This window comes from Neolamprologus multifasciatus, chromosome 17, assembly GCF_963576455.1.
Source record: "Neolamprologus multifasciatus chromosome 17, fNeoMul1.2, whole genome shotgun sequence".
Classification (NCBI taxonomy): Eukaryota; Metazoa; Chordata; class Actinopteri; order Cichliformes; family Cichlidae; genus Neolamprologus; species Neolamprologus multifasciatus.
Window position 1 is genome coordinate 32,405,641 of NC_140455.1, and position 19,929 is coordinate 32,425,569.

Here is a 19,929-nt window from a genome sequence, read left to right on the forward strand (position 1 = left end):
AGCTTAAATTCTTTTGCTGTATCTGAGACACAGCTGGGCATCAAACACCACACACCGCTTACATTAAGTAAGGAAGGAAAACAGCCAACAACAGGTTATCATCACAATAATTTAATGGTAGTGCAGCGTTCAGTGGAATTCATGTTAAGACAGTAGCTTTCCAGTTTCTTTGGCAGCTCTCACCAAATCATCCTGGTGTAAAAAGCCCTTGCATTCACATTGTGAAATTGTACTTCAACATTTAAATACATTCAGTAAATGTACACCAACTGTATACCATGCAGAAGCTCTTGGATCTTTTAGTCATGCATTACAAATAAACTCATAGTACAAAATCCAATATGGACCCAAGAAACTTCTCAGTTGTGAGCAAGACACAACCCAAAATAAAAAAACCACTGTATACAAACTCTGTGACATCACTTAACAATCAATCATGTGCCAATTTATGTGCACATACCATGCAGCGGTAGTATGACATCAAAAACTGAACGAAGCATTAGCTGCTTTAGTCCAGCAGGAATAAGAGTGGAATCTTAATAATCACCTGCATAGAGACATTTTTTTCTTTAAAGGCAGAATTTGCTTTAAAAACCTTGAGTGCAAAAGCAACTCCATGGAAAACAACACTTTTAAGTGTCAGGTGGCAACACTGTGGTGTACTGAAACTGAGCTCATGTCAAATATTTGCCCAGCTAATCTTCCTCTGACTATCCACCATCAATGCAGTAATATTGACTTTTTAAAGAATTTTTAATAAAGACTTTGTGGAAGTGATGCAGGAGCACAAAGACATTAACACTGGGGCTCCATGCATATGAGCCCTTTAAATAAAGAAATAATAATAAAGGAAGCTTTGAGTAGCAGAGCTACTCTGTAGAGATGAGGTGGACGATCATTTGTATGATGCTGGAGCCACGGGGGCAGCTGCACAGGTCCATGCTCGGGTTTTTGATTTTATCCTCCAGAAGCAGGTCCAGCTCCCAGCGCAGCTCCTTCAAAAGCTCAGCCACCTGGATATAGTCACACAAGCACATGTAGTAACATATATGTTACCTTATATGTTGTAGTTGTTTAGTTGTCGTGCTTGCACTCTCCATAAAACTTGTTAAACCTTTAAAGCATATAAACTACACAGCTTGTACGCCCGTTGCAATACTAAGCTCTGAGCCAGCTGAAACTTTTTGTTCATGTGATCAAAGAAAAAAAACAAAAACAAAAAAAATCAGATCCTCTGACCTGGTGTGAAGCAGCAGCAAATCGGATCCACCCATCATCCAGGGAGATGACAAACTCGCTTCTGTGCAGCTCCACGTTGACCTGTCCGCATCCAAACAGCACCAGCGGGTAAACAGACACCATGCTGCAGTCCCTGATGAAAACGCGACTCGTTTTCACCTTCTCATGGTAAACCAGGTACGGGCTGTTGTAGTGGCGAACCTGGTGCATAAAGAACAGAAAGGTGAGGCTTATTTCTCCTACAAGTTGTTTAATTTGGAGTGTATCTTTTTTCCCCCCCTAACTTCACCATATAGTTGACGGATGATGGATGCACGTGGACGTAACCGTCGTTCTTGGTCACAAAGCGGAGCTCGTTGGCTTTGGGTTGCATCTTCATCACTCCCGTGCCCGTCTTCTTGTAAGTCCCTTGAGGAGCTCGTACCTGCAGGACATCAAGTGTGAATGTTTCATACTTCTGTTTGGCTTGCTGTTCTTTACTTGTATGACACAGAGGGGGACTATGCCCACCTGGACCACGTTAGGATAGAGGGCAGCACACAGCATGGCGGACATCAGCCGGATGTTTCTGGAATTTAGGTTTGCCTGAGATGCAAAATATTAGAATTTTTGAATTATTTTCTCCAAGATGAACCCTTGAATCACTGATTCAGTGATTTGTATGCGTCACCTCAGGGCCAGTAGCTTCCATGACCCCGTCTGTACCCTTGTAAGACATTTGCTCAATAATCCTGGCCTTCAGTCCCTCCTTGATGAAGCCAATGTCAGACAACAGCTCAGCAAACTGCCTCTTCAGACTGGCGATCTCCTGCCAAAGGTCACAATTCACCATTTCAAGTATTTTCCATATAAAACACACTGCTCGGGCCATTTGAAATTAAATCTGAATACATTGGAAGAACTTCATAAGCTTTAGCACTGCTTTAGATTTATATTCAAACAGAGAAGATCAGAATTATACTGTAGAGCAAGTGAGTTTATTGATTCTGGACAAGTGATTAAGTGCTTCTGGACACCACTGCCTCACCTGTAAACCCCGCCATGACAGGAAGTTCTCCCTGCAGTAGAGGAAGCTGGCACGGTGGCCATTCCTTGCTGCAGAGCACCATCCCTGCATGAAAAAAAAAAGTTTTTATATTATCTGTATGCATTTCAACATCTTTGAATTATCTTATCACAATAAGCAAATGCAGTAGGGACCTTGTATGCCTGTAACAAAGCTAGATGGTCACTTTTAGCCACTGCAAACTCCACTTTCTTTTTATTTGCTTCCTCTCGCTTATCCCATGGAGACACCTGGAAGCAGACCAGATTTTCATTTCCATAGAATTAGACACTTGCATTACAAATATACATAATAAACAAATAAATGTCATTATGTAACCTCCTATCTGTTAAAAACCAACAGAAAAGACGAAGCAGCTCATTACTGCGCTGTGTACTATATTTGTAATTGTTAATGAGCCTAAAATCAGTGGCATGCTGCAGATGAACTGCACATAGCGTCTCTCAACAGAAACTAGCGCCTTCTTACAAATGGGGATTTGAAGGCCAGACTTGCAGCAATGGTGAGTGCTGGGTCAAGGCAGCGGAAGATGGCGCCGAACAGCATGAGCTTTCCGATGCGCACGTCGACAGGCAGGCAGGCCAGGTGGTAGCCCAGCGGGGTCAGCTTCTCATCTGTGGTCAGAGCTCCCAGGTCCTGAAGGCGCTGCTTGGCAGCGTCCAAGCTTCCTACTGACGGGGGCTCGATGAGCCGAGAGAAGACTGACTCCAGCGCCTGCTCCGCGAACACATCCAGGATCTTGATTCTGTTACAGAAAGGTCAGTGTTGTGAACAACCGTTTTGGAATTTCTCCAAATCAAATTCCATTTGCATTTTATAGTCAGAGTTATGTGGGAAAAACAGACGGCTCTACCGGAGACAGAGCTGCTCTAGAGGCACTCTCTGGATCTCGGGCAGCTGCTGCTCAGCCAGCTGGTGTTTAAAGCAGTGGCTGGTGAAGAGGTGGAAGCAGACCCCCGAGGCCACACGACCTGCTCGACCCCTTCTCTGCAGTGCGTTAGCTTGAGAAACCCACGTGTCCTCCAGGCTCTCCATGCTTTTAGATGAATCGTACCTGAAAGAAAAAAAAAATATCATGGGAGACTTAGAGATTCGTGGATTTGAGCATATATCAGTGCATCTTCATGTATCACAAAACCATTTTAATATGATTGCATGGGCCTTTTAAAAAAAACAAGAAGTATAATTCACACAGTGTTAGGAAGTAACGGAATACATGCACCGCCGTTGTCTAAGGAGCTTGGAAAGAAAAGCGTCTGGACTTCTTTGAGTTGCTTGAAGACGTTTCACCTCTCATCCGAGAAGCTTCTTCAGTTCCAAGGGTCAAATGGCGGAGAGTCCCAGATTTAAAACCCAGCATGAGTTTCCCCCCAAAGAGGGACAAGGGACCCCCTGACGATCCTCTACCTAATCACATGAGCTTTTCTTTCCAAGCTCCTTAGACTACGATGACCGGGATGACTGAGAAACTTCACAGAAATGTACCGCCGTTACGCATTTAAAATACAAAATATGAGTAACTGTATTGCATTACAGTTACCGTTTAAAAAGGTGGTATTGAGAATACAGTTACTTTGTTGAAATAAATGGATTACACGGCGGTCTTTTCCTGTTTCATATGTTAGGCTATGCCCTCTCTATTTTTGGTAATTCCACACTGGTGGAAATGCAAACAAAACACACATTAAGAGGCTCAAATGCCCGTGTCTCAATCTCGTGTCTCATAATGACGTGAAGAAATATTTAAAAAAATTATCTAACATGAATGCAATAGGCAGAGTGTTACAGGCATAGCCCTAAACAATGTAGCCTCATGGGAAGTGTAGTCCGTGCTGCAGGGAAAATGGACTGCCATACCCGTTATGTGTCTGTGAGCGCGAGGGACGGAGAAAAAGGAGAGTGGAAAAGTACGAGTTATCACCGAGCCGAAAGCTGGAAGCATGTAAATATAATAATAACCACTGCAGCCAAGAAGAGTGCCTGACGAGCTCAGTTGTAAGTAAGCTATTAAGACTCGACTGTACACCGTGTTCTGTTTTACTCCGAAACAATAAGTTCCTTTGGAGCAGCCTTTCAACGCCTCTCTCTGTCTCTCGCTAGCAAAGTTGACCCAGACAACAAAATAAAGATAGTTTTCGGCTACGAGCCCAACATGAACCTGACATATTAGCCAGAGGTCCCTTTACTACTGTTCGGAGCCACGGACCTGTTTTATATACGCGCGGAATAGTTTACTATACGAGATTGCTGCAAAAACTGCAGCCTGACCTAATGTCCACCCTACTGTTACTCACTTTATATTACGATTTTAAAATCTGGTCGGAATTGGTATGGCGAGTAACCTTCAGTAATAGTAATAAATCACATTCATGTAGTTGTAAAAAAGCATAATAATATATTAAGTAATCCAAAGTATTCCGTTACGTTACTCTCATTGAGTAACGTAACGGAATATGTTACAAAATACATTTTGGGGCATGTATTCTGTAATCTGTAGTGGAATACATTTTAAAAGTAACCTTCCCAACACTGAATTCACAACCCAAAACTGTTAAAAATGAGCATTTAGGGCTAGCATAATAGAAGGTTACCTTTTCTCCTTCATTTTTCCGGAGTCGATGACATAAACCACGTCGTCGATGGTTACTGAGGTCTCAGCAATGTTGGTGGAGATGATGATCTTTGTGACACCATCTGGAGGCCGGCTAAAAACTGCCTGCTGCTCCTCATTTGACAATGTTGAGTGAAGGGGGAACACCACGCACCTGATGGGCATGACAAAAAGTTACAATTAATGTGTTTCAGTCAAAATTTTTCACACAAACAAACAAAAAAAAACTGGTTCAGCTTTTAGCTTCATTTTATACACATACAATTGCAAACCAAGTGTTGCCATAAAACACACACAGACCTGGACACGCCCCTGTTGTTGAACATTCTATTGGACTGAAGCTGCTCATAGAGCATCTTGATCTCAGCGAGGCCTGGCAAAAACACCAGCACTGCACCTGCAGACACAAAGCAACATAACCAGTGTTCAGCTTCACAGCTGTCCCCAATCCAGATCAGTACATCAGAGACTTACTGGCCACCTGTATATGGTAATGTTAACTGGACTGGCTCTTAGATAGAATAGAAAAGCGTTAGTCTTGCCCAAGGATATTCGGCATGCAGACTGGAGCAGAACCGCCAACCTTCCAGTTGGCATGTGACCTGGGCTGTATCCCAATTCAGGGTCTGCAGCCTTAAAGGCCGCATTTTAAGGCCGATTACGTCACAGCGACGCGACGAAGGCTGTCCCAATTCAAAGGCTGCTCGAAATGCGGCCCTCAAATGCGTCCTTCATTTCCCTGAATTTCAAGGACGTGGCGGTGTAGACTTCGTGGCCCAACATATCCCAGAATGCATAGCGCGGCGGTGGGTGTGGATAATTTTGCCGAAAAAAAAACGGCGGATGAGGGGCGCCCGAAGAGTAAACTTTAAGTAAGTACTGAATATTATGTCACTTATTTATGTGCAAATGTTTAATAACGAAGAACATTAAAACATTCCTGTTGGCCACATGTCGGCAAAGTTATGTGACATTAGTGACGTTTGTACTAACTTGGTTTTAAAGCCTTTACTTTAAAATATACGCCGTTCAATAGCTGACCTTAATCAGAGAATGATCAAAGCTCATGAAGAAACAAATGAACAAAAGATGTTCTCCTTCATTTCTGTCAAACAAAGCTGTATGAAACGTTTCCAGCTGTTAGTATCATGGTTGCTAGGCAACCTGGGCAGCGCAACGGAGGCTAGACCGTCCCATTTCACAAGCCTCGCACTTCCGGCCTTAGCGGTCTTTAAGTACGCGGCCCTTGAGGATCGTTGAGACTGCGTACTTTAAGGCTGCAGACCCTGAATTGGGATACAGCCCTGCTCTACCACCTGAGTTAGATTGCTTTGCTGTCAGTGTTGTTTTCTTACCAGGTGGGTAGTTGTGCTTTCCTTCTACTATCCACTCCAGCAGGCTTTCCACCAGGTCCATATTGATCTTGTCCAGGTCCATTGTGGCGATGGTTTTGAGCACAGATTTCTTAGTATCTGCATCAGCAATGCAAAATTTTAGATGTATGCCCTGATTGGAACTGGCAGCTTATCTGATTAAAACCTAAATATATTTTCATTTCACCTTTGTATCTGATGGTGAGATCCTGCAGGCTGAGCTGTTGGTCTGGGACCGAGTCTTTGACAAAGTCTTTATTACAGAAAGACATGAAGTTCCAGACATCTTCACTCAAATCATCTACCACGTAACTCGGGTCCCCTCTGCTTCGGGCACCCGTGGTTGACTGATTCTGTTTTCCTGAGCGCATGTAAGGGCTACCATCCTCAATGACATAGCTGGAAAAAAACAGCACAATACACAAACCGTTGTGTTACTACGCAAATTGTAAAGACAGTCTACGGTTTACTTAAATGTTTTAAAATGTATTTACCGAGTTTTAGCTATGGCATCTTCAAGAAAAAACTGGTCAACAGGAAAGGTGCGCCCTGGAGCAACACACATTTATTAGAATGAAGAGGGGAATGCATAGAATGAGGTGTAAGAATAGAATTTGTCAGTTCTGCTAATAGATTACCTGGTATATGGATAGTAGGACAGTTATAGAAATAGTCAGAAAAGAGGTTTGCATTAAGAGTGGCACTCATGAGGATAATCTTCAAGTCAGGCCTTTGCACCATCAAGTCTTTGAGCACCAGCAGCAGAAAGTCACTGAAAATAACAGATTAAGAGACAAGAAACAAAGAAGCAGCTTAAATTTTTTTTTTCCAGGTTCATTTTTCCACACGTTACAATACAAGTGCCATTAAGCTGAAGTATTTCTGTCTCACCTCTCCTCTGTTCGCTCGTGCACCTCATCCACGATGACATGCGTGATTCCTCTGAGGTCCGCCTCACCCTCCAGTCTCCTCAGCAACACTCCTGTGGTGCAGTATAGCAGCCTGGTGGCTGAAGTCTGATAAAAGGAGCAGTCGGTGTTGGAAGAGTATATAGTATTAAGATAAAAAACAGACAACCAGAATGCTGTATTGTAGATGTTTTTATATCTGTACCCTGACACTCTCCAGGCGGATCTGGTAGCCCACAGAGTTCCCCAGACACTCTGCGCGCTCCTGTGCCACTCTCTGAGCCACTGACATGGCAGAAATGCGGCGAGGCTGCGTGCAGATGATGTTGGCCACCTGCTCCGCGGGGCCACTCAAAGAGGCATCTAGAATGAACTGAGGAACCTGAGTGGTCTTACCACACCTGCAGAAAAATCACATTAATTCAAAAAAGCACATGAAACACAGTCATGTTTAGGAACAGGCAATAATCACAGGCATGTTTAGGAACAGGCAATAATCACAGGCATGTTTAGCGTCTTTTTTGTGAAGGTGAATTTTTATACTTCTTTCAAACTCGAGTCCTCTTTTATATTAAGCTTACACTGGACTATAGTACAGGCTGTCTGTTAAGCCACAGCAGGTTTCTGTCTAAGGTATATATGATTTTTATATTATATGATGATCATATTGAACCATTTATCCTTAACCATTTTCATACAAAACCCAGACTACAAAAGAATGAGAGTTTAGAACAATGTGAAACCTGAGCTTTTGGTTCATCGAGATTACCTATGTACATACACTGATCTCTCCAAAAGTTGATTCTGTTCATCTGGACGTAGCGATTTGTGGGAGAAATGTTTCGTCACTCATCCAAGTGACTTCTTCAGTCTCAGCTGACTGCAGGTTTCCCCAAATCTTATAAACAGTAAATTTGCATAATGACTGAAACCAGCCCACTGAAGGAACAATGGGCTAGGAGGTCAGTTCCTTAATCATAATTATGCAAATTCCCTTAGGCCCCCTCCTCGATTCAGAGATGGTCTTTCCCTTTTCACGTAAATGGCCTCCTTGACTCCGCGCTCAAACCAGCGTTCCTCCTTGTCCTAAGGGTACATCTTTCGCCACGAAACGTTTCTCCCACAAAACGCTACGTCCAGATGAACAGAATCAACTTTTGGAGATTTACTTTCCTGGATGATTGAGAATGCATCAAGACGATACACTGATCTCATTATTTAAAACTTCTAATAATTATAACAAGATAACAGCAGATATGACAAAAAGTAAGGAAAGCCATAGTAGATCTCATTTATAAACTTTCAATTTTAATATATCTGATGTAAATGTTTTTAATTCCATACAAGCTAAAACCCTTCATATATCCATACATCACATTTGACTTGCTATTGGTTGGGGGGAAAAAAGGCTGAAAGGGTGGATCAGCATCATTAAAATATATATTTTCTTTAATTTATAAGTCACGGTAAAACTCTGGGACCTACCCAGTCATGCCACTGATCACCAGCACCTGACACTGGTCCAGTGCATCTAGGATGTGCTCTTTCTCTTGCCAAGCTGGAAGATTCTTCCTCTGTTCAAGCATAGAACTGTAGCGTCTGGAGGACTGGTTTGACAGAGGAACCAAAGGAAATCGGAAACAGATTACAAGGCATGCATCATACTGAGAAGGATGTGGAGGAAGAAAAACCAAACAAATATACACATTTTTTTCCTAAGACCCACCTGTTTCCTACTGAACTCTTTGCACAGCTTGCTATTTTCTAGCAGCAGATTGTCCATCGTATTGTGCCTTTTCACCATCTTCCTCTTTAGCTTGACGTAACTGTCGTTCTTAACTGGAACTGCGTGGTCCCTCCCATCCTCGTCTTTCTCATCCAGCTCTTCTGCATCCACTGTCCGTTTTACTAAAAAGTGAGCAGAATTAAATACAGCTCTCTATTGTATAAAGAAACAACAGAAAATATATAGCAAAAATGTACATTTCTATCCGACTTACTATCTGTAGTCCTTGGGTTGTTAGATGCAGCAGCACTCCCGCTGTTTGCATGGTTACTACTGCTGGTGATGGCATTCGTGCTCTCCTCAGAAGCTTTGCTCTTTAGAGTTTTACTCTTTGCTATGGCAAGAAAGGGCGGAGGAACAGCAACAACAGGAGGTGGGGTGCTGTATTTGTGATGCCGTATGGACAATAGTTCTTTCATGGTATTTTCATCCTCACACAAGGTTATCAGGGTGTAAACAACAGGCTGGTTGCTCTCTGCTGCAGACAATGCCTCTCCAAATAATCTCTCAGTCACATGGAGCCTCCCCGCAGCACAGAGAGACTCATCATTGGTACTGAAGGCAACTATTGGTGCTTGAAAAGGGTAACGGTTCCCTTTGGGGAAACGAACTTCCAGCTCATACTCAGGAGGAGAATAGCTGCTGACACCAGGCTGGCCTGGGCCTTTCAGGTCCGAGGAACCAGCCACAGACATGTCTTTTTTGGGAAATTCATGTTTGAACCGACATTTGTCTCCATAGCGGCAGCCTTGACCTTTCATGTAGAATTTGCAAATGTCACCGATGTTTGGAGCGCCTCCACCTACCACTCCTCCTTTCTTAACAGGAGATCGTGAGAGGAACGACAGGTCCAGGGTTACTGTCCATACAGCATTGGCAATGCGCTCACTGAAGCGCTCGCCATAAATAGCAGCTAGAGCCAAGGCCTCCTCCTGCTTTTGGTTTACACACTCATCCAAAGGCACCTCATCAAGTCCATCAGGGGAAACTGCTTTCTGACCATAGCGCTCAGTGAAAATCTGTTGGAGGAGCTGTTCCAAAGTTGCCCCAAACTCTCCTCCACCAGCTTCCAGCGCCTGTTTGCTGCGCTCCCTGTCAAAACCATATCTACACAGAGGAAATTATGAGAAAGCAGTGGGTTAGAAGCTAATTATATGTACACACAAAAGCACAGGTTCAGAACATCTGATTTAGCTCATAGGTAAGGTTCTGGAAATAAAACATAAAATTTGAAATCACCTGCAGAGCTTTCCTATGGCAAATAAGGAAATAACAGGTTCAGGGCTGGGCTGTTCATCCTCATATTCTAGGTCAAATGTTGGGCTCTCTGCTTTCTCCACAGGCTCATCATTTGTGGCCCAAAACTGGCCTTCCTCACGGTAATCCAATTCATCAAATTCCTCTTCTTCCTCCTCATCTAGCCCGGAATAATCTGAACCAGAATCACTAAGGAACAAACAAAGGGTTGCATGAGTTTATTTCCTAGCTTTCTAATTGTTCTTTTCAAACAAGTGCGTATGTACTTACTCATACAGTTCATCAGAGTCCTGTGTCTGTAAAATCCTCAGCAACTCCTTGAGTTGTTCCTGGTTCGCATTAGTCATGAAGATCTTCTGCAACGGCATACTGCTCACCTCTGGTCTGATGCATTCACTGACCTTTGAGTCCATCCTGGTACTCGTCAAGGACCTTGGCAGAGCCTTGCTACTACTTTTCCCATTTCGGTCTCGATCTCTAGCTTTCTTTCCTCCTTGACCACCATCCCTGCCACCAGCATGGGCGCCACCACCTCGTCCTTTATTTGATCTGCAGACAGAACGAGACACGAGGCAAAATGATAGGAAATCAACTGAAGCCGAGCACACAAAGCTAAATATTTCTTCAATATAAATTAACACCTGGTGAAATAAGAGGGTCCAAAATCAAGGTTGAAATCATCCCCGTCATCCCAGAGCTTGGTTCCTCCTTTCCGATTTCCTCCTCCTCCTCCTCCTCCCCCTCCTCCTCCTCCTCTTTGTTTATTAAATCTTCCACCTCCTCTGTTGGGCTTCCCACCTCTTCTCCTTGCGTTCATTTCTCTACCAAAGGACACACGAACAGATTCATTACATAAACACCAGTACAAATACAAAATTGACTATTAAAAAAAGAAAAAAAAAAACACTGCTGTCAGAATATACTTACACTCAATCAGTGTCCAATCATAGCAGAAAACAATCTGCGAAAAGAGACATTAAAAAGCATGGTCTGAATAAATCTTTCCAAACCTGGGAGTATACCCCCCAAAAAAATCCTAGATGAGGGAGAGAGAGCTATTGGTTGCGGACCCGGGAAGAGCAGGCAGCTACTACTGTCCACCCTCTGCAGAGCACAGTCACACATCGCTGTGGGCTGGCTGGCACTTCAATTCAAGTGCGAGCAATGAGATGGTGGCTGACACACAGCGCTGCTGGCTACAATTATGCAATCAAACTTAACGTGCAGACTAACAACCCAGTCAGGGCGATGACCGATTAACCCCACGGCTAGGTGGCTGGCTACAGGCAAAGTACAAAAGACCAGAACATATAAGGAATAATGTGGAAGTAAGGTGCTGCACGTTAGTCATCTTCAAGTATAAGGAGTCGGCTAGCTAACGAGCTAACAGCTAGCAAGCACACTCATCACTTTTAATGTAACAGTAAGCTAACTGAAAAAAGCCTCCCGGCAAGTCAAGTCAGTGAGTCTAAATGCTTTAAAATGTCAAAAAGTATAGAGCCATGTTATAATCGGTAAAGTGCGCAAGAAACTGAAAAACGAAACTTTAATAACAATTGCGAACAAACCTGAACCAGCTGCTCTGACCACCGGTAGCCTGCATCTCTTCTATTGGCCCAAACTCTTGAGTTCAACGTTTCCTTTCCGGTTTACGTTCGCGCTTAGAAAAAAAATACAATAAAAAGTTAGCAAAACAGTATCTCTCAGTCACTTGACAAGGTTAAAGTCGAAGGTTTTAGCGGCGGTAAGCCTTTCTTCTTGTTATTTAAAAACGGTAGTTTAATAAAACGCCTTTAGAGCGTCGCACAAGCCGTTAAAGATATTAGTTTGCACCAATTCCGTAACCATGGTAACAAGGGCTAGCCTCTAACTGCCTTTAAAACACAGGACTCCCGGCTTACTGGCAGCATTAGCTATATTTAAGAGCAAGTCAAAGTGAACAGTTACAGTGCGGTTGTAACTTGTGTCATAGTCACAACTTTCTAATCAGCTGTCTGACTTTTCACATTGAAGAAGTTGGCCAGAACACAGCATTTGCTCTCGGCTTTGACAACCATCTGCCAGCTGGGGGAAGCTGTCACGGATGTCTGGTAGAGTGTGATTGTCAAGATCTGAGTTCTAACACCTAGTCTGCGCACACTCACACACACACACAAACCCTGTTCTGATTCGGTGTGATTTTCATTTTCAGATAAGAAAGGAAGCGATTCTTTGAACACTGATGGTAAATATCCTCTTCGTGCCACAGTTTGCGTATTCTTGTGACAGCGTGAATGATTGTGTATTTGTTTACAGGGAGTGGACCTCTAAAAGTCTCCTACATTTTTCCAAACGGAGACAGATATGGTAAGTTATAGCTGGCTGATGATCCAGCTTTACACGTGAAACATTTCCACGTGTGAAAATTTGGGAAGAAGATACCTAATTCTTGGTTAAAGCAATACACAATGCCTCAATGTGATTGCTCAGATGAAATTTACGTCTATGCTAGTTATGTATGAACCTCTGTTCTCCACAGAGGGAGAGTGCAGCAGGTCTGCATATGGAGCACTGGTGAGGAGCGGTGCTGGTAAACACACCTCAGCAAGTGGCATCACATACACTGGAGAGTGGCATGAGGACAAAGTATGCAATTACTACCTCAAACATCAGTTATTTTTACCATGTGGTTAGACAAACATAATCTCCCTCTCTGTCGCTCTCCCAGATGCATGGTAGAGGGACCATGCAGTATCCCTCTGGAGCACAATATGAAGGAGAATTCAAAGACAACATGTACAACGGCACAGGAACATACACCTTCCCAGATGGTTCTATGTGTAAAGGTCACTTTCATAATAACAGGTAAAAAAAATGCCTTTTAAAAATATTTTCTGAAAAAAAAGATCAGATAAATATTAAAGACAACTATTATATGAGAGTTTTTATTTTAAAAGACACAAACATGTCATTTGGGAGCTTGCACAGGAGATGCAATTGACCAAACAGGAAATCCCAGACAAACCCAGTAAAGTTCTTAAAGCACCTGACGATCAGATGAGATTTAAAGTTACATTGCTTAGTGTGGGGAAGATTCAAATGCAGGATGTGGGAACAAACAAAAATTCCAAAGTTCAAACTGGATTTTTCTAATCTTATGATTATACAGTCCAACCTGGGAACCAAAATATAGCCAACGCAAAGATATGACAAGGACAAGGTTGAAAAACAGGTCAGTATATATGCACAAGTGATTGACTGAGGATGAGAAACAGGTGGGGAACCAAGCACAGGTGAAAGTAATCAAGCAAAGACAACCACAACCAGAGAAGCAGGCGCGAATGAAAGAGTGAAACCTGACACATTAGGAAACCAACTATCAAAGTAAAGCAGGAAATAGCTAAAGGACAAATTATAAACACTGAAATAATAAGACTTAACATTAAAACATGATAATAAGTAGAAGGTGCTACTACATAGACAAAACAGTGGGGGAGTCAGGGAAACACTAGGAAGACTAGAATAACAGTAAAATCAAAGCAGGAACCAAAAGAGGAATTTAAATGATCTCAGCTGGTGATATTAAAAAAAAAAGCATAAATCAACCTGCTCTAAATCAATTTTACGCTGCAGCTTCTTGAACACAGAGTAGAACATTGATTAGTTACATCTTTATTTGCATATTTCTACATTCTTTATAATCTGTTCATGTGACAATTTCTGTGATTGGAGTAGTTTCTGCTCAATTAATCTTTTATAGTCTTAAGAATAGTCAAGCATGAGGCAGAAAGTACCCGTTTGTTTCCCAGCTGATGTTCTTAGGTCTGGTCAAGCCAGCTAACACAAAGGAAACCTGGCTATGTTAAACTTCCTTCATAGGTCAAACCCCGGGAAAGAATATATGGTAACAACAACTGTTTGGATGAACTGTATCCAGACCAGACTCAAATTTATGATCTTTCCTTATTTTCATTTATTGTACGCGCTTAGTTACAATATTGTGTAACCCAGTATTTGTTGTTTCTTTGGGTCTTTGGCTTTGTTTGGTTCAAGCAGATGAAATTGAAGATTTTAGCTGTTTTTACTGGTGTGTTCCAGGTTGGAGGGAGATGGGGCTTTCATTAGCGCACAGGGACTGGTCTGGACGGGGGAGTTCCACGGCAAAGCAGCGCTTGGACTCAAATTGGAACACAATCTTTAGGCAAAATAAATAGCAGACTTTGGTACATATATCTATAACATTAAAATGTAACTGCATCAGACAACAAACTTCTTCTGTATTTTGTTTTTCATACAAGATCTTGTGCACATTTTCTTTCACTTCATATATTAGTGGGCGACAGTCGCTGGCATAAGTGAGTCAAGTATCTACAATACTGTGTCTTGACTCTTTGTGAGAGTGAAGGACAAGTGCAGGGCAATTTTATTATCACTGCACCACCATCCGATCCCAGAGGGGCTCATGTCCCCATCCATAACAGCTGTACCCAAACTGCTGGAACATTGGCCTGGGGAAGAGTGAGTATGTGGTCATTTTGACCTTCAGCGTGTGTACACACAGCTTTGTGTGTGAACTGGCTTTCTGCCCCCCACAACCCCTCCGACAACTCGGCCAGCAAATTAAAATGAGTCGACAAACAAACACAAGTGTTCAACACTGTTTAATAAGCAACTCTGCAACTCTGATATCGTAATCTGTCACTCTATCGTATAATGTCTCTATGGATGTGTAATTGCACATACCCCTGAACATCTTCAGTGTCGAGTATTTACTGGATCTAGAATATGCAGATATGGAAGTGCGAGTAACAAAAAACACATATATACGGTAATAACGTCCATACAATACTAAACACTTCTGGTGAAATATTACCCCAGATACAATAAACGGCAATTTTCACTGATTGTACAGTTTTCAGGTAGAAAAAAAACCCATTTTTTTTGTGTTCCACGTCTTCAGTACGGACTTGAATGCAGATAGCAGAAACAAGAGAATAAAAACAGGAAATGGCACTCAAATTTGGCACAAGATACAAAAAGAAATAAACATTACATCTGAACTTTAAGTGCGACCAACACTCACAATGAGCTACTGTGTTTTCGTGACGATGCACAGCTTATGCAGTAAATGTTTAGAGGTTCAGGTGTATCAGAATGTATATTCCTCTTTACAGGTAGTGAGCCAGAGAATGGCAAGGAAGCTTTTAAAACTGTTGTCATATATATATATATATATTTCATCTCCATAAACCTGAGAATCTATAAAGTATACAATATTATCGTTAAAGATATCGCCTTCCTGAAGAAGAAAACAAAAAGAGAATCCTGTGTGGTGCACAACACTGTACGAGAAACAAAAGAAACTTTTCTTACTGGACTGGAAAGACAAAAAGGTTAGCCATTTAAAATGCCACATTAACACGTGAACACAGAACAGAACCATGGTCATGCACATTTCAACAAGACTGAGTATCAAAATTATTTCTATACAGAGATAATACGTAACGGTTCGTAACCCCTCAAAGCAAGTAGATAACAATCTGAAACAATCAACAATTGTACAAAAAACAAAAGTACATGCTTTTTGTCCTTTGTGCTTGTTTGTGTGCTTAAGTAAAGACATATCCAGGAATCGAGGTGCTCAGCTCTGAAGCATCGTTTAGGCAGTCGCATCTACAGGAAGTTGCACTAAACTGGAAAAGCAGCACCATTATTGTGACAACCGCCACCACCAGTGTGGTTCGCGTGTTGTGCTGTTGTTGAGTGGAAGTGGGGCGTCAGTTAACAGAATGGCCACTGTTCCGATCATAGGTTCGAATAACTCCAGATGGTTCGATAGAAAAGCTCAGGGAAGCAAGCAGACACAGTCCAGCCAAGACAACAAATTCGTTTTCACTCTAGAGGTCTTTTTGCTTTAAAATAAACAAATTGCAACTTTTGGAAACACTTCATAAAATATTTTTTGTTTGTTTTCTAATGTTTTGCTTCTTTGTGGCGTGCCAAGACAAAACAGACACACTATTGACCTTTAAATCTGCGGAGGACAAAGAGTGCCAAACTAAACAATCAATAAAAAAAAAGTTCCATTATTTGGATGAAAAACTTTTAAATTGCCTTAACTTAGTTATAAAAAGGGACAATTACATTCTTTTATTTGAATTTCTTCTGTGTGTGTAAATTTCTCTATTCACAACAGCCAAGAAAAGACACGATCAAGACAGACTTGTGGACTTTCCAATATGTCCATAATATTGAATAATAATGTTTGCAAATATCTGTCAGAACTATGTCTAAAATGTTTTTTATTGAATAGGTTTCTGGTGCATCGAGAGAAACTATTTTGTGTGTTTGTTTATGTATTAATATTTGTTTGAGTATTTCTCTGTTTGCATTGTTACCACAATAATCCAAAGACATCTTGAAGCTGTAAAGTCATAGAAAATAAACAAAGAAAAATATACTTTAACGTCAAAGCTTTGACATTTAGGAAACTAATAATTTTTTTTTTTAAAGACAATTTTGAACTTGTTTTTCAAATACTGAACATATTTATTTCCAATTAAATTTAAATCCTTAATCAATTTGTTAACCATTTACTAAAAATAGCAGGCTCCAGCCCCCGTGACCCTGATAGGGAAAAGCAGAAGAGAATGGATGAAATTTACTAAAAATATTTGTTTTAAATCGTGAATTTATTTCAGTGTTATTTCCGCCTTAGTGTCTACGATTTCAAGCAGCGCTCTGACTGTTCAAGTTGAGTCTGGCATTAACTAACCAAAGGATAAGATGTTGATCTTATGATTAACTTGAAATTACAGCAGCTCAATTTGCATAACATAATGAGATATTTATTGAAAAATGAAAAGGTTGTAGTTGAAACATAATAAATGGATAGATAAACAAATGAACAAAAAGAAATAAATGGATAAATTGGCAAATATGAGAATAAATGCATGAGTAAATAAATGCTATGCCTATATTTTTGGTATATTTTAAAGAATATTAATTAACTGAGTCACTCTTTTTTTTTTAATTTAGTTCTAATCTTGGCAGTTTTGGTCTTCCATACAGGTAAAAACTTCCCCATTCCACAGTCAATAACAAATTCAAACAAGTGATACACAGGTCATATTATGGCTCAGTCACACAACTATAACCTCATTGCAACTAGGAGAAATGAGTAATTGCCCAGGAGCTGCACTGAATTTTTCACATTCGCCAACCAATTGCAAGCATTTGTGGTGACCAACTGGGGAGATCGAGAGTGCAACGCCCCTACGTCTGTGCAACCAGTCCCAATTGTAACTGTCGAGGTCGCCTGCCGGGAGAAAACCTGTTTTTAAACAGTCGTTGTCCAATTCAAGACTGACTGCCAGACAAACAGAAAAAGGTTTGCAAATAATTGTCCGTTTAGAAATGCAGACAAATTACCAACATGTTGCAATCTATCTGAGCCAGTTTGTTTTTTGTTTTCAACAGAGAACTCAAAACAACTGGCTTTCAATTGACTGCGTTTTGTTAAATTCCTGTGTAATTTTCAGTAAAAATTGCTGTCCTGCAGCAATTACGTCACCATTTCTGAATTTGTATTTCAGATCTTTGAGGTTCTGGCTGGACTCTTAATCTAAGCAGTGATGTTCTGTGTCTGTAGATAGCAATAGATTTGCAGTTTTCACTGATTTACCTTTTGATAAGGTAATTTTGTGTTTTGTGATAATAAAGCTGATTGCTTTATTATCACAAACACATCGCATTTAATTTCCAACTTGACCATATTCAGTGACAGACTGATAGAAGACTGACTCCATCTTGTTGCTGGTTCGTCAATATCTTTGTTCTTGGCACACCACAGTGGCTTTGAAGACAGCGACTGACTGTGAGTGGTTGCAGGCTTGGTCTGCACCTTTTGAAGGAACCGTTTCAAAAGCAAGTTCATTGCACACGGTTCACAAGCTTCATTCAAAGTGATATGAAAAACTGAAGCGTTTTGATAAAAAAGTACACCCAATTAGCTTCTGTGACCTCTTCATCTCTCATGACATGTATCGAAACAAACCCTGGAGGACATCAGTAATTATAGGTTTGATGTTGCTTAAAATGAAGCTAAGATATTTGGAATAGCAGGATTTCTGTATATAAGGTTCATTTTCTACTTAAAAATACAGATATATATATATTTTTAAGACAAAACATTTTGTTTTTTAAACTCACATCTCCCATTTTTCAGATTTCCTTCTCCACACAAAGACTTTTACACATCCACAGAACAAACCCATACACTAATACGCTGGTATATTTCTCTTTAGTTTTTTTGGTGCCTTCGGAGCAAAGAGCTCCCATTTCTACATTTGGACTATCATAACCCTGTGGCTCCATTTCTCTTTTATACAAAATATATAATAGAAATGTTTAAACCCATCACCGACAATCCACAATCCCTATACCTACAGTAGGCTCTGTGTTAAATTAAAAAAAAAAAGGTTCTTTCAAACAATCATTTATCACGTAATGTTTAGAACACACGTTGATACAAATAAAGAGGAATCAGAAGAGCACCGACATGTTAAAAAAAGGGACATGGTGTAGAAATTGATGTTTTTGTTGTCTAACATGGGGGGCGGGGCAGTATAACTGGCCAAAAAAAACAGTTTCCTGCTACAGCGATACCAGGCGTTTCTTATATCTGCTACCTCTGTTCTTGCCGGTCATGTGTGTTCATAGTAGTTATAGGCACATGTCAGTGTGTGGCACTCTTTAATTTGATCCATTTTACAACTCATCTTTGATCCTCTTGTCGTTTCTTCCATTGCTGCATGCAATGCGCTGCTTGGTACGACCTCCTTAAACCACCCCCAAGAGGCTCAATGTGTGACCTTCGCACAGTTACATCCACCCCACGCCCTCATGCCCCCCCTCTTCCCTCCCTCCCCGTACGTTATGGATTCTGTAGTAGCCCCTCCCACTGGATCGGCTGCGAGAAGACCTCTCTCTCCAGCCACATCTCGTAGCTGTAGTGGAAGTCCTCCGGCAGCTCTACGCGCTGGCCCAGCACGCTCTGCAGGCAGTTGTCCACGGGCGCGAAATCTCCGTTCCTGTTCCTTTCGTAGCGGCGGCTGTTGAACTTCTCGATGCTCTCCCGCAGGGCACACTCCTCTGCCTGGAAGTCCCACGGCCGTGCGTCGATATCTGTGATTTTTACACAATTTGAATTTGAATTTAAGTGCCTGCTTCTTCTTTCTATCTCCTACTCTTTCCCGCTCTCTCTCTCACGCTCACAGTGACAGCTTGCTTGCTCTCCCGTGAGGGATGGGGACCCTGAAAAGTCCCCCCACCCCACTGCCACCCCCATCCCTGTTGCCATAGCAACACAAACCAGACAGTTTGCCATTGGCTGCTGGACAACTGTCCTACACACATATATGACAGTATAGGAATCATGCAACCAGCTGCACAAACACCCGCATACATGCAGTAATTACCCTGAACGTGCCTGTTTTCACAGCCCCGGGTACACATGTTCATTATGCTGCAGTCTCCTCTCTGTTCATCAGCTCTGAGTGAGGAGCACTGCTGGGGCCAATTAGCTCTGTGACCGCTTCGTTTAGGAAGATCTAAAAGGCTAAACTGAATGTATTCTGAACAACGCTGCAGGATGTTCCTAATTTAATCTGTGACTCCAGCCTATCAGACTACAATTTACTAAGCTCCAC

General features: G+C 41.6%; 3 protein-coding genes across 5 annotated transcripts in view; 1 reads left to right on the forward strand and 2 right to left on the reverse strand.

Moving 5' to 3' along the window:
• Positions 1 to 95: 95 nt before the first annotated feature.
• dhx57 (DEAH (Asp-Glu-Ala-Asp/His) box polypeptide 57) lies at positions 96 to 11,925 on the reverse strand. 2 transcript variants are annotated; one of them, XM_085138721.1, is made up of 25 exons: positions 11,809 to 11,890; positions 11,168 to 11,201; positions 10,882 to 11,061; positions 10,511 to 10,789; positions 10,223 to 10,429; positions 9,198 to 10,090; positions 8,924 to 9,105; positions 8,683 to 8,804; positions 7,403 to 7,598; positions 7,181 to 7,305; positions 6,928 to 7,061; positions 6,784 to 6,838; positions 6,477 to 6,688; positions 6,272 to 6,388; positions 5,217 to 5,313; positions 4,897 to 5,070; positions 3,159 to 3,359; positions 2,774 to 3,050; positions 2,440 to 2,535; positions 2,267 to 2,350; positions 1,910 to 2,047; positions 1,750 to 1,824; positions 1,529 to 1,663; positions 1,240 to 1,440; positions 96 to 1,013 (listed from the first exon to the last, which is right to left on the reverse strand). In XM_085138721.1, exons 3-25 carry the CDS (start codon positions 11,055 to 11,057, stop codon positions 870 to 872), a joined length of 4,320 nt encoding a protein of 1,439 aa, XP_084994847.1. In that variant the 5' UTR covers positions 11,058 to 11,061; positions 11,168 to 11,201; positions 11,809 to 11,890; the 3' UTR covers positions 96 to 869. The 2 variants fall into 2 exon arrangements, with proteins under 2 accessions (XP_084994847.1, XP_084994846.1); XM_085138720.1 differs by lacking the exon at positions 11,168 to 11,201 and having other exon boundaries at positions 11,809 to 11,925.
• Positions 11,169 to 19,929, reverse strand: part of strip2 (striatin interacting protein 2) — a 41,923-nt gene continuing 33,162 nt past the window's right edge. Inside the window, 2 exon segments of the mRNA XM_085138722.1 lie at positions 11,169 to 11,201; positions 11,809 to 19,405. Coding sequence (XP_084994848.1) covers positions 19,155 to 19,405 — 251 coding nt within the window. The 3' untranslated portion in view covers positions 11,169 to 11,201; positions 11,809 to 19,154.
• morn2 (MORN repeat containing 2) lies at positions 12,195 to 16,717 on the forward strand. 2 transcript variants are annotated; one of them, XM_085138742.1, is made up of 7 exons: positions 12,195 to 12,330; positions 12,432 to 12,464; positions 12,536 to 12,586; positions 12,759 to 12,865; positions 12,948 to 13,084; positions 13,389 to 13,451; positions 14,318 to 16,717. In XM_085138742.1, the coding sequence occupies exons 1-7, from the start codon at positions 12,324 to 12,326 to the stop codon at positions 14,418 to 14,420; spliced, it is 501 nt and encodes a 166-aa protein (XP_084994868.1). In that variant the 5' UTR covers positions 12,195 to 12,323; the 3' UTR covers positions 14,421 to 16,717. The 2 variants fall into 2 exon arrangements, with proteins under 2 accessions (XP_084994868.1, XP_084994869.1); XM_085138743.1 differs by lacking the exon at positions 13,389 to 13,451.